Genomic DNA, 15212 nt, shown 5'->3' with positions numbered 1-15212 from the left:
CACATGCTATGTGGACACTTGTGTGGCTTGATCCCAAGCCATGTTTCCTGAGTCCATAGACACAGACAGAGTAGCTTGGCCCTGCTCTCTCATCACAGGATTTCACTGGCAGCAGGCAGAACCAATGGCCCCTGCTGCCTCAGTAAAGCCTGTGAGAGAGGGTAGAGAAGACAGAGCCTGCATTTATTACAAATTATCATTAAGTGTATTTTTAAAAGAAGCTAGCGCAAGTATTGCAATTTAATTTGGTAAGAACCTTCTGCAGTTTCCTGTATAGCTGAGGCTCAGAGTAGCAGAGGGTAAAGCAGCACAATAAGCCAATGAAGTGTGCTGCAATGCTCACATGCTAACAAGAAACATGCAGAGTGACAGAGAGATGATCTCATTAGTCTTCTCCTTCACTGTCCAATCATTGTCTGGGGACAGGGACAAGGCCTAATTGTTTTACCTAACTGCAGTAGAGAAAGGTTAGGTCTCTAGTCATTTAAATGTTTGCCTGGAGTTCACATTAAAAGCTGTAGACTATCCACTTAAAATAGAAAACAGTTGTCAAACTATGGGTTAAAAAAAATGTAAGTAGGCAAGCAACTCTGAAAAGTAGTCATTCTACTTACTCTGAATGCAGTAGGCTGTATACTTCTCCTTTGATTGAGGAAAGTATGTCTGATTGCTGAAGCGATATTTAGTCCTTACACCAAGGAGTCCACCACCACACTGGGGTCTTGCAAAAGACACAGGATAACGCACGCTGCCATCTGAAAGCCAGCCATAGTCACACTGGTCAAAGCCTTTCCTCCAAGCGGCATACAAGTCACCAACAGTTGCTACAGCTGCATTCCTGTTCTCGCATTCTGTTTTAGCCTCTTCAAATGTCAGCTTTTTGGGAACATGGAATAAGTCACCTAAAATATAAAACATATATTTAGGAAGATTAAAATATGAACTGCAAAACTATGCTGAAACAAAAATATACAGAATGCATTGCAGGGTGAGCAGTGAGCATCCTAGAAGGAATGTATAAGTATAAGTATAAACTAACAATCCCATGTTTTGGCTTGATCGGCATGTTATAGCCCTGATAGAGGCTTTTCGATAATTAGACAAAGCCTAACATAACAATAAGTTGCTATAACAAATACCATTTAGTATAAATTTGTAAAAATTCTTGTGCTGAAAGAGTGTGAGATATTTTACATTATATTAAACAAAACACAGCTGTGTACAGTCTAGTAGGGCCCCATTTCCATCGAAAATGTTTCCATTTTTAAATGCCCATGTTTAGATAATCCTTATTTCCACTTTATTTTATATCTTATTTTTATGTAAATGTACATTTTGTTTAGAATTTCTATATGCTTTGTTACACATTTTGGGCATGTTATAAAAAACAAATAAGGGAAGAGTATATATTGGCTTAAACTATACTGCTACACGGTTTGAACTGAAAGTACAAATAACTGCTACATGCACCAGAAAAAATGTTTCCCCCTCCAGCCTGCTAACAGGCATTTAAGGAGGAAAAGAGATGGGGCTTTAAAGGTGCCACCAAGAGATCATATACATGTACATAAATAAAATATCCACAAGCTTTATTTGTACATTAAAAACACAAAAATGTGATCACATCCAGTGTATAACATGTACATTAAGTATCTATTCGATATTAATATCAACGCGTTTCACTAGAAATTCACTTGCTCAGGATTCATGCCTTTTGTATACTTTCAATCTAAAAGCAGTCCCAGATAAGCATCAATCTTACAGCATTACACATACCCCCTACAACCATGGAATACTTCCTTCATGCATAGGAGAAGAATTATGTTGTTCAACAGCCCATGCTGCTTGCTCCACCAACATAGAACAAAAGACCCCTAAACAGCACAGAAGTCCATGGTTGTCCTGGACAATATGGGACCTTCAAATATGGTGCCATAAGATTTATGCTCATCTGGGGCTGTTTTTAGATTGAAAGTGTTGTCTGCATGTACAAAAGGCATGGATCCTGAGGAAGCGAGTTTCAAAACACGTTGATCTGTAACGCCAATAAAAATATCAAAAGGATACTTAATGTACTTGTTATACACTGGACGTGATCACATTTTACTTGTCTTTTTATTGTACAAATAAAACTTGTGGATATTTTACTTATGTACATGTATATGACCTCTGTGTGGCATGTTTAAATTCCCATCTCTTTTCCACCTTAAAAGTCCATTTGCAGGCTATTTGCTGTTCTGTAATTAGCAAAGGTGCCCAAAGGGGGATGTTGCTATTGACAGGAGGGTTTCACCATCAATTAGTATAGTGTGATAACTGCAAAACACACTTCCCTCAGTATGGATCTACTTCAATCCTACAACAATGATTTTGGCCACCACAAAATTGTATGAAATAAAACGACACTTTATTATATCATTGAACCATTTAAAAACAATGATAACACATGGCCATGTGTATGATAATGGTCTATATGGTCTTGCCTGCACAAATGTGTCCTAGGGACTGCAACACAAAGATTCCAAAGGCAGTAAGAGTTATGAAGGTAACACTAAGAACCTGCATAGATTTTTATATGGATGTCAAAATCTAATGACATGACATAAATGGTATATAGTAACTCAATGATATGCTAGGAGTGAACACTGTGAGGCTGATTTACTAAAGGGAATGAGAACATTCACACAATAAATTGTGTGAAGATTCACTTCAATGGTCCAATAAGTTGAAAAAGAAGATCCCTGTTTATATACTGTATTTCGTCTGCATGATAGGATAATTGATCTTTAGATCTTAAGATCTAAGTTATCTTTATAAAATCAGCCTTAATGTGTGAATATACTTGCAAATGTGCATCCAAAAAAGTGATGTCAAAGATTTCCTGAATATGGGTATTCAGTATAAAGTATGAAAGATAAAGTTTTAAAAGAGTAAACCAAACCCGCAGTACATGCTACTTACTATCTAGAATGAATGTTACAATCTACATTTGTGCATAGAAGGCATGGTTGGCCAAACTGCATTTATACTTAATGCAATTAGCTAAATCATAGAAATAAAAAAAATGTTCAATTCAGCTGAATGAAATGTATGAGAACTGTGTTTTTGAAGACCAAACTGCACAGGAGCAATTGGCCCCTTATTTTGCACTATATTCAGCTATTTCGGGCTGTGAACAGCAGATATGAATTAGAAAATCATATGCAATCCTCTGCAGTGGGATTACTCAACAAGAAGTTAGTTTAGTGTAGCAAAATCAAATCATATTTGTAATCTTATGTTATGCATTTTCATTTTTGATAAATCATTTTTTTTCCTACAAATATATGTTTAATATAATTCACAGTTTGTCTTGTGGCTTTTTATGGTCTTGTATTGGACCCCTTACCAAATGAATTTCTTGAAACTTGATTCCAATTAAGCCAATACTGCTGGTGACAAAGACTGTTTCCCTGAGTAATCTAAGTAAATTAGAAAGGAAGCTCACCATCTAATAAAGATTTTCGTTTTAAATATTTGCTATGTTGCCTCAAAGCTTTAATCGCTGAATAAGCCACTGCCTCAAAGCATTTGTAAAACTGCTGCCCCGGCCATATAAACACCAACAAAGAGTTTTTTTTTGCTTCTAAGGCATTCTCTATGGGAACTGTTGGTAGTTGTGAGTGGTGCACTGATGTGTGAATGCCAGGCTACACCTTCACCTCATGAAATGAAGAGCCAGACAAAAGGGTCTAATAGTAATAACACATGAATCAAAGAATGTCCTCTAACTGCTTTCCAGCCTTAGTTTATTAAGGCCGTTACTGGCAATGTACTCTCTATAAAACAAGACATAGCTAAATGGAGTATTTAGTGGGTTAGCACAAGCCAATGGTGTCAGACAATCATGGCCACTGAGAGACATTGACTTGTTAAGACACCAAGCTATGTAGCTCCTTGTGTGTGTGTGCATGTGTTCAAGTGCGTGTATATGTCTTTTCTTATTCATTAAATGACAGCTGTAAGTGTCCTGGCATTTTAACCATTAATTGCTGCATATTGGGATAGTAAAATGCATCCATAAGTATTGTAACTAATAAAAACTTCTTCACTGAATCAACCCACCAAAACAGTAAGGTGTGCTTCATAACATGTAAGTGTTCATTCTATATGTACACTGTACTGTATGTTCAAAAAACTGTGTATGCAGCATTTTTGCACACTGCCCTGGCTGTGCAAGAAAATGCATGAATCCAATGATGAACAGCAGCACTGCTGAAAATAAACCCAAAAACTACTATATAGGGTTTATTTAAATGTTATTTCTGATGCAATGGGCATTTAATCAGTTAGCATATACTGCAATGGTTAATAAAATTAGTAATTTTTAAAGAATACTTCCAAAAAAGTTTGAAATAAGGAGCTGTTGAAATCACCAGTTTAGTTTCTACCTTCATTCCATAAAGAAAGTAAAACTAATATGTAGCTCAGGTACCCTGAAAATGTTTTTATCCATGCCCACTGCTCCAATACCATATGCCGAAACTGTATGCCGATTGACAGCAAACCTGACACAGAGGAGGCAAAAAGCCTTAACTGCATCATGGGGCAGCTTTTTTCAAACATTCCTAATTAGAAAATGCTGCAGTAAAAGTTAAAAATGAATTAATCAGTAAATCTTACCCTAACATCTACCAGTTTAGTCAGGGTACTGATAAAGAACCCCTTAGCAGTTTACTTCTGCAACTGCAGAATGCCATGAGGTCTCCCCGTTCCAGTTGGGGATGTCTAATTAAGGAAGTATGGTTCTTTGTAAGGGAATCTAACCCCACTATTGCCTGCAATCTTTGCATATAGACAGTAATGGGACCCCCACTGATACATGCTCTTGAAGGAACTGGTGATAAAGTTGGGTGGACCCTTTCACTAGTTTATTTTAAGCATGTCAATAGTAAAAAGATGACCACACACAGAGCCTGGGTTTTTACAAGTATCTAATTGTTAGATGCCTTGCTTCTTTCATTTTTTCAAATAAAGGGTTGTTGTTTTTCTGAAGCAACATTATTTTATTACAATAAGTGGCTAAATTAGATATAAACAGAGCTTGGTGTAGGTTTTTAAAATGTATCTATGATTGAAATGTAAAATCATATATTTTTTCTTCAAATTTCAATTATTATACTCCTATTAATCTGAACGATCTTAAACTTACTCAGTCTGTGACAGCTATTTGGTGTGCCCTGTAAGTAGGCACTACTGTGTCACACATTTTACAGAGCCTGCCTTCTGATCTAGAGAGGTGCTAGAGGAGGAGTTTGAGGGGGTGGGGTCAATGCAGGAATCACAAGGTACCATGAGATAATTTGTCCTTAAAGCATTTGATACCCTTAAAAAAAATGTTCCCTTAACCACTTCAGCCCCGGAAGATTTTACCCCCTTCCTGACCAGAGCGTTTTTTGCGATTCAGCACTGCGTCATTTTAACTGACAATTGCGCGGTCGTGCGACGTGGCTCCCAAACAAAATTGACGTCCTTTTTTTCCCACAAATAGAGCTTTTTTTGGTGGTATTTGATCACCTCTGCGATTTTTATTTTTTGCGCTATAAACAAAATAAGAGCGACAATTTTGAAAAAAACGCATTATTTTTTACATTTTGCTATAATAAATATCCCCCAAAAATATATAAAAAAACATTTTTTTTCCTCAGTTTAGGCCGATCGTATTCTTCTATATATTTTTGGTAAAAAAAAAAATAATAATAAGTGTTTAATAATTGGTTTGCGCAAACGTTATAGCGTTTACTAAATAGGGGATAGTTTTATGGCATTTTTATTAATAATTTTTTTTTACTAGTAATGGCAGCGATCAGCGATTTTTATTGTGACTGCGACGTTATGGCAGACATGTCGGACATTTTTGACACATTTTTGGGACCATTGTCATTTATACAGCGATCAGTGCAATTAAAAATGCACTGATTACTGTGTAAATGGCACTGGCAGTGAAGGGCTTAACCACTAGGGGGCGGGGAGGGGTTAAGTGTGTCCTAGGGAGTGATTACTAACTGTAGGGGGATGGGCTGTATGTGTGACGTCACTGATCTCTGCTCCGATGACAGGGAGCAGAGATCGAGTGACACTTGTCACTAGGCAGAACGGGGAGATGCTGTTTACAACGGCATCTCCCCATTCGTCCTCTCCATGAGGCGATCGCGGGTATCCCCGCGGCGATCGAGTCCGCGGGACCCGCGACCCGACTCACGGAGCTCCCGGCCGGCGCGCGCGCACCGCCGGAGGCGCGCACGCAATGGCACGGCGGGCAATTCAAATGGACGTACAGGTATGCCCATTTGCCCAGCCGTGCCATTCTGCCGACGTACATCGGCGTGCACCGGTCGGGAACCGGTTAAAGCATGTACCTGTGCTGTGCAATTTGGCCCCCTGTATTACCTAAAATACCTGGCTGATCCTGCCTGGTTCTGCCCTCGCCCCTGTAAACTGACCACGGTTTATCATGGCTGCTGAGCCCTGACACCGTGGTCAGTTTATGTGCCTCCATCATCTGCAGCTCTCCTCTGTCTTCCTCTCCCCTCCTGCCTGTCAGCTCATGACAGTGCCGATCACTCCCCTCCTACTGCAATAATAACTATAGTATATTCATGCCATCCCCTCTGTTAAACAACAATATGTGTCCTAGTATCTGTGCTATACAAAAAAAAACTAATTTCTAGCTTATATCAGAGCATCTCCCAGCACTCTGGGACTGCTCACCTCTCTCCTCCTCTCCTCCCCTCCTCACAACTGACATCAGAAGGAGTTCTCTGCCCCTCACAAGGAGTCACGTGAGTTCCGGGAGACGCTCTGATATAAGGTAGAAATCTGCATTTTTTTTTTATATAGCACAGACACTGGGATACATAGCTTTATTTAACAGAGGGGATGGCATGAATATACTATAGTGGCTTAAAGTGATTGTGAAGTCTCATTTTTTTTCCTATAAAAATAACAAACATGTCATACTTACCTGCTCTGTTGTAGTGCACAGAGCAGCCCTGATCCTCCTCTACTCGGGTCCCTCTTCTGTGATCCTGGCTCCTCCCTCCTGTTAAGTGGCCCCACAGCAAGAAGCTTGCTATGGGGGCACCCGAGCCAAGTCACAGCTCCGTGTCCATTCAGACATGGAGCCCTGCCCTGGCCCTGGCCCTGCCCCTATCTCTCCTGGTTGGCTAGCTGACTTTGATTGAGAGCAGTTGCAGCCAATGGTGCCACTGCTTTGTCCCAGCCAATCAGGAGGAGAATCCTGGATGGCCGAGACACCCGTGAACATCACTGGACAGAGAGAGACCTCAGGTAAGTGTTAGGGGGTGCTGGGGGGGGGGGCTGCTGCACACAGAAGGTTTTATATCTTAATGCATAGAATGCATTAAGATAAAAAAAACTTCTGACTTTACAACCACTTTAACAACCACTTTAAAAGGAAAACCAAAAAGAGATGGCCAGCAGACACGCAGCATTCCCAAGAGAAGATTTTATAAGTAAGCTTATATTGAATTTTCAAAAATAACGATTGTTTGCATTGTTATTACAATGCTGATGTTATAAAATGAAAGTGTATGCTGTGTGAGCATAGAACTCCTTTAAATGACTGATAATGCTAGCTGTCAATGCTGCCACACCTGTGGTTAGATCAGCTATTTGCCAACATGCTTCTAATAAAGAATGTTGTAGCCTGGATACATTTCCTTTGATGAGCCACATAAACATATGTTAAGGTTGTAGTTCAAGCACGCCATACCCATGATGTCATCTCAATGGCTGTTGCAGATTGTACTTTAACATCTTGGCATTTTTAAACAGAGGCGTACTTTGTACTAAATAATAAAGGTTACAAAATGTTTTGCTCTAAAAAAATAATAGCAGAAAAGAAATAAAAATCTGCTTGATATTGCCAAATTATGATTTCCTGAATATCACAGAGAATTAGAAGGGGAGCAAAACGTTAAATGTTTTTATAGCTGGATTATGGAATAATCAGTGAGGTACAATAAAGCTCAGAACACATATGCAATAGAAGCTCACATTGTAACTCTGTCATTGCAGCCCAGAAAATGGAAACCATGACAGTGTTTATGTTACAGACAATAATGCAGTGTGTGTTAACCTTGGCAGCCTTCTCTAGCCAGGTTGAAGTCAGCAGCGAGAGCGCCCAAAGAATTGACGGGATTTTCCTGTGCTGCTTATGTGCACGTTACTATTGAAAAAAAAAAACACCTGACTATTTAAGGTTTGGTTTTTTTATGGCTGTTAAATACCACAGACTAGACTTATGAGCCAGTTTCTCGACTCCAGACAAAGGCTGATTCAAAATCATCTCTGGAAAGCGCTAGACGCTGTCTTATTAGCCTATTCTTCAAAAGTCTGTCAAACCTTAAGCTTTTGGCATTACATTTTACTTTCATCTTTCCTTATTAATACTGCCCCACCTGTTTAGGTTGCCTCTTTATTTATTCCAAAGCATATATACAGGAATTTTATGGTGCCAGGAGAATATTACCTAGACAGTTCGCAAACTGAAGGAACTTTACGTGCCCTGCAGGTTTATAGATTCATACTTGTTTCCAGGCAATGTTAATTTTCTGTTACTGAAACTTCTAGGCAAAGAGCTTCATAGGCAGTGGTAGACTTATTGCCATAGAAGCCCATGCAGCTGTCCTTGTCAGAGGTGTCAGGGAGAAAACTGTAGGCACTTCCAAGTGCAAAATTCCACAAATTTATTGAGAGCAATGGTAAAAAAACACTTACAAGATCAATTATAAAAATTAGCATGTCGACATAGTATTTTCCTTACATGGTCCTGCATCTTTAGGGGGAGAAAATTTAGCCAGGATGGGAAAATGAGGCAAGGTGGCCACCAGGAGCATTTCATGCATGCTCTGAAACATGTTATCGCCCCCCGCCTGACGTCACTTCCAGTGTGGTTCCGGAATCCAGGCGACCATCTTGCCTCCTCGCTTCCCCTCTGTGGATACAGCTGCTGGCCGGATTTCCTACCCCAAGTGGCACAGGACCATGCAAGGAAAATACTATACTGACATGCTTGTTTTCATCATGGATCGTGTAAGTGTTTTTAACCATTGCTCTTAATAAATTTGTGGAATGCTGCACTTTGAAGCGCCTACAGTTTTCTTCCTGATTTTCTTTAGAGTCGTTTCTCCTCTCCAAAGTGCTGCTGCAAGTGACATTTCCAATAGCAATTGTTGCTGCTTATATCAATTAGAAATCTGCTATTTGTACTGGAGGAATAATTATTTTAGAAGTGCCCTCATTGCTTTCCATGTCAGAGGTGTAAGTATACTGTATGTTCTAGGACAATCGCAGCAAAACTTTTATAGGGTGACCTGTCTCTGCAGCAGTTATCTTTAAAGCATTTCCACTGCTAAAACCTGTACAACCAAGTCACTTTAGAATAGGCATTTTAACAGAAATATGATAGAGAATTCTGAACTGTATACATGTTCATTTTGTCCAAAAATTTTATCAATGTATCATGTTATTGCTTTCTGCAGAGATCATCGTACACGCAGATATTGTCAGGACATATCCTGTTGGGCCCATTTAACAGCTGTAGGGTCTGTTATAGGTGCCTACATTTTTTTTACCTGCTGGTCATGGCTTGTGATACTAATCGCATTGAAGGAACTGCTTGGTCTAAATGTATTTGAAGCATGTAAAAAAAAAAAGGGAAGACTAGTGCAAAATATTTTGTATCACGTTTAAAATGCATGTTCAGCAAAGTACTTTGGTGTTCTGTCTCACCATATTTCACAGAATCTTTCACTCTTAACCCTGCTTGTTTCCTGGAAGAGGTGCAAGCTTACGGCTTCAGTTTTTTCTAACTATATTTGAAGGATGTATGGTTGGTATGATTATAGTGTTAGGATTAAGCAAATTTCTTTGTGAAATGTGCCAACCATGCTGCTTTTGTCCTCATGTATCGTGTCTTGATGTCTTACATGGATTTTATGGAATAAAGCTCTATTTCTCTGAAGATTTAAGTGTGGTCACCTTCTCTTGCATATTCTGCTTGTTGCATCCAGACCACGGACTGGACCAGCACCTGCCCTTCAGAGAGGGGATTAGATCAACTGCAGCAGTGTTGTTCTCTTATTACTGCTAATCAGGATACAAGTGACATTGCACAAAGGAGACACTTGTTCTAGGGACAGCCATCTAAGAGAGATTTCAGCTTACTTCCTGTTATTTACAGGATGTAAAGGGATATCTCTCCAAAAAAGACAGCATATCATATAGCATATCCAAAGCTTGGTTTCAGATATGCTTTAATGCTGAACTCCAGGAATGATCCTTGTTGCACACTTATATTGGTCCAGCTGGGCACAATGTAATTATGCATATCTCAACCCTAAAGGAACCACTTGAGAAGCTGACAATCACTGTAGTACACACTGACCACACATTGTAATACACAATGACCGCAAGGTCACTCACTTGACACTGCCACCATTCATAGATTGCCTTGATTTTTTATTTATAAACACAAGGCGTTTTCTGATTGAGCACGGTAGCATTCTCTGATTGGTAATGATGTCATTGCCCCTGCTGTACACCTTGTTCAATCAGAGAACGCTTTGTATTCATTGAAAAAAAAGACATTCTTTGAATGGCAGCAGTCCTGAGCAAGTGACCTGCTGTGGTCAGTGGGCAGACTGGAAGCCAATCATGCAGATTCTGAGCAGGACCTGTGGTAGTTCTAACTACTACACTCATTTCACTCATTTCTGGCTTCCTCTGTGGCCCCTCAGTTACGAGATATACATACATACAATGCTCTGGGCACCCGAAGACCAGCAAAGAACAAGCCAGAGTGAGGACGGAACTGGATCTTTGGACAGGTAAGTGTCCTTTTAATAAAAGTCAGCAGCTGCAGTATTTGTAGCTGCTGACTTTAATTCTTTTTTTCAAACTGGCTGAAGAACCTTTATATTATTAAGAACTGTCATAAACCTATAGAAAACATCAAACTCGTAAAGCTCCTCAATGTCAAATGTAGTATAAGCTCAAACTGTCTGCTGACACCTTTTCCAGTCATTTGTATTGTGTGTTGTAGTTGGACGTACAGGACTTACATGCCTTACTTTGCCTCCTGCATATTTTTAGAAAGTGTAGACTGGGTTTTTGGTGCTTATTGTTCATTTATCTGAAACAAAAAGCTAAATTTTCAAATGTGAGGTCTGCAGAACGATTGCATCTAAAACAGTGGTTGTCAACTTATGAGCTAAACAGGGTCTCAATTGCTCCCCCTGACATTACCAATGGGCCGCACATAATGTTCAATATATGTAATATGTGAGGGGACTATCAGAAGTTGCAGACCTATTAGAGGAATTGAGGGTCAGAGAGAGTGGACATGCTATGTTTTTGGCTGGGCATATGCCACAGAATACAATACAAAACTGGGAACATATTACATGAGGCTAGTAGAGAGCAATACTTTTACACTAACCAATGTTTCCACTACAGACTGTTGATGTCTGAGGGCCACATCATATACCAAAGGGCCACATTCTTCCCTTGGGCCACAGGTTGGGAACCAGGGATCTAAAATATTACATTGTGTGAAAAATCTGTATATGTGCCCACATCTGCTTAGAAATGAAAACATTTTACAATCTTGTAGCACGGCTGTGTAGCATCTGCTTTTCGTTCGCTACTAAGCTACAAAAAGAAAGTTGGTTGTGTGTTTCTGTTAAAGGTCTATTGTAATTGCACATTACACATTGTATTACTATACCCTCCTATAAAATATATTCTGAAAATGTCCTGAAACTATTCCATATTCATTGATAGTGGATTAAAAAGCTTCCTTTGAGCATCATATCTTATGAAGCTTGATAAGACCAAAGCTGCATTCACACTTGAGCTGAGAATTCTTGGTTGCTGATTTTTTTAATATTTTTAGCCAATGGAAAACTAGTTAACTGGGGGCACGTGTGATAGCCACATTTGTGCTCAGTTTTCATGAGTTTTGAAGTCTACTAGGGCCAAAAATGCTTGAATCTCAAAAAAAGCTTATGTAGTTTTTCGATTCTAAGAGTTTCAAGCTTCAGGAGACACTACTGTATGCTTAGCTGTGAACAGTCACAATCAAAAACCATAGGATTTTGGATGTTGAGCATTTTAGAACTTCAAGCTACAAAAGACTCAGGTGTGAATAGGGCCTAAGAGGGAAATCCGCCCAGCTATATAATTTTTGCTTTCCTTCGGCTGAAACGATGAATGCAATAATACTTCAGAAACAAATTTGTTAACAACAAAATCCATGACACACTAGCAATCTGCTAAGATCTAACAGTTTCAAAAGAGAGTAGTCATCTTATTCTATGCCATTACTCCCAGATGACTAATACACTGCAGGATCTCGGTTCTACTTTTCAAATATGTATCTCCAGGAGGTCCTTTTAATGAACTAACCTACTATGTTAACTGCTCCTTTAAGACCAACATTTACAAATTCTTTAGAGGCCCAGCGAGGAATCCGTAACATACTAGGCCACAGACAGTTGAAAACCACTATTTAGGTTTGCTACCTTATATAGCACAGGAGAAGGTTCTGCCTTACTCATTGCAAGTGTTCATTATTGTACCAAGGTCACACAAAGCCAAGAGCAATTGAAATCTGGTAGCCAGCAAAAGAAACCATCAAAATATCCACCTGTGAAAAATACTTATAGTCTAATGCAGCTTACATGTGTCGACGTTAGATTGACAGTAGCCCCACATTGAGCGAATATCCTATATTAGGCAGCAAACCTGAATAGTCTTTTCTAACCCTCCTACCTCCACACAGCACTTTAATTGAAACCTCACTAACCACATAACTATAGGGTTGGGTCAGCTGTTGTTTTTTGCTTAACATAAATGAAATACACTAAAAGCAATACTTCCTGGCTTCCATATCACTTTGGTTTGGAAAATAAAGCACACAGTTTTAGAATCTCACCCTGAAGTTCATCCACAAAACAGTATACATCATATTTTTCCTCTTCTGGACGTCTTCCGTAAGTTCTTATTCCTTCTTTGCCCTTCTTGTCACCATAGCAGCCAGCTCTTGGGTTGCGGATTGGGTATCTTTAAAATAGACAAGCAGTAATTGATGACTTCTACCTTTTTTTAGCAGAGAGCATAACTACATTCTTCTATTGAAAAAGACACCAAAAAAAAAATCTGTATTACAATATACTCAGTTATAAGCAGCGCTAATTAGCAGTAATCTGCAATGTTACAATTCACTTTATAAAGTGTGTGTATAACCAAAACTTTTTTTTTCACTTTGGTTCAAGTAGGAAAGGGTTGAAACCCCTATTGGTTATTTTTTGCTCTTTATGTACCATTTGTTAAATTTTCCTTCACTTCTTATCCCAGAAATACGACAAGAATTTAGTGGAAATTGGGAATTCTCCTCTTACACAGTTGTATCAGGAGCAGGTGGCTCTACTAATCTTAAAAAACTCTGAAATTTTAAATTGTCCCTCAAAATGAAAATAGTTACCAGCACAAAGAGAGGGATGCATTTCCCCAATGAAGACTAATGCCGTGTACACACAGGCGGACTTTTAGGCATCAAAGGTCCGACGGTCTTTCCGACGGACTTTCGACGGACTTTTGATGGACTTCCGACGAACTTTAGAACAAACGGACTTGCGCACACACGATCACACCAAAGTCCGACGAATTCGTACGTGATGATGTACGACTGGACAAAAATACGGAAGTTGATAGCCAGTAGCCAATAGCTGCCTAGCATTGGTTTTCGTCCGTCGGACTAGCATACAGATGAGCGGATTTTTCGACCGGACTCGAGTCCACCGGAAAGATTTGAAACATGTTCCAAATCTAAAGTCCGTCTGATTTTCGACCGAAAAAGTCTGCTGCAGGTCCAATGAAGCCCATACATGATCCGATTGTCTGACGGATTTGTCTCGTCAGACCAGTCCGGTCGAAAATTCCGCCCGTGTGTACATGGCATAAGACAGCAATATAAAGTCCAAAACAAAAAATAATCTTTTCCTAGAGTTACAATTTAAGATGTACACTACATTACCAAAAGTATTGGGACGCCTGCCTTTACATGCACATGAGCGTTAATGGCATCCCAGTCTTATTCCATAAGGTTCAATATTGAGTTAGCCCACCCTTTGCAGCTTTAACAGCTTCAACTCTTCTGGGAAGGCTGTCCACAAGGTTTAGGAGTATGTCTATGGGAATGTTTGACCATTCTTCCAGAAGAGCATTTGTGGGGTCAGACACTGATGTGGACGAGAAGGCCTGGCTCGCAGTCTCCGCTCTAATTCATCCCAAAGGTGTTCTATCGGGTTGAGGTCAGTACTCTTTGCAGGCCGGTCAAGTTCCTCCACCTCAAACTCGCTCATCCATCACTGTCTCAGTCTTCATTGGGGAAATGAATCCCTCTGTTTGTACTGTTGACAATTTTCATTTTGAGGGAGAATTTCAAATTTTAAAGTTTTTTAAGACTAGCAGAGCCACCTGCATCCCAATACTTTTGGTAATATAGTGTATGTAGGATTGATGTGAGATAGTGTAATATTAATCAAGGTACATAGATTTTAACTAGCCTTAAGTAGGCATATATGTTGCCAAGAATGACATGGGGATACATGCCTATCTTTGCATAACTTGCATAAGTGCCTGGATCCTCCACAATCCTCGCCTGATGCTGACAGCAAGGTGTACACAATATGTTTTATCCTTTACTTTTCTCTTGAACACTAATATATTTACCTCACAGTTTGATCTGCCAGCCATCCAGCATCACACTGCTCAAAGCCATCTTCGTAGGCAGCTCTCAGTTGTCCTGGGGTTGCAATTGAGGCACCATTGTCTGTACAGGCTTTCCGGGCACCTTCATAGTCTAAGATGTACTTGTCTACAGATGCACGATAGTGGAACACAACACCTACAAAAGCAGGAAATCTTTAGTAACATAGTGCTACAATTCAAACTATTGTGACATGTATTACAGTAAGAATCTCCATTAGAAATAATAGTACTTAAAGTGGAGCTCCACCCAAAAGGGGAAGCTCTGTTGTTTGCTTCCTCCCCCCCTCCGCTGCCTCATTTGGCATGTACCCATCCCTACTTCCAGGACACCTCGCCGCAGAGAGGTCTCCCGGAAGTATGGCACCCCTCCTCCT

The 15212-nt window shown here is 39.7% G+C and overlaps 1 protein-coding gene across 2 annotated transcripts in view; it reads right to left on the bottom strand.

Moving 5' to 3' along the window:
* Positions 1-15212, bottom strand: part of VCAN (versican) — a 135837-nt gene that overhangs the window by 81927 nt on the left and 38698 nt on the right. For both annotated transcript variants that reach the window (XM_073624461.1, XM_073624462.1), the window contains exons 4-6: positions 14800-14974; positions 13001-13128; positions 615-902 (exon numbers count right to left, since the gene is read on the bottom strand). In XM_073624461.1, the coding sequence (XP_073480562.1) occupies positions 615-902; positions 13001-13128; positions 14800-14974 (591 nt within the window). The remainder of the gene's footprint in view (positions 1-614; positions 903-13000; positions 13129-14799; positions 14975-15212) is intronic.

The sequence above is a fragment of the Aquarana catesbeiana genome, linkage group LG01 (assembly GCF_042186555.1).
Source record: "Aquarana catesbeiana isolate 2022-GZ linkage group LG01, ASM4218655v1, whole genome shotgun sequence".
Lineage (NCBI taxonomy): Eukaryota > Metazoa > Chordata > Amphibia > Anura > Ranidae > Aquarana > Aquarana catesbeiana.
The sequence above is the reverse complement of the archived record's forward strand: the minus strand, read 5'-3'. Positions and strand labels throughout refer to the sequence as shown.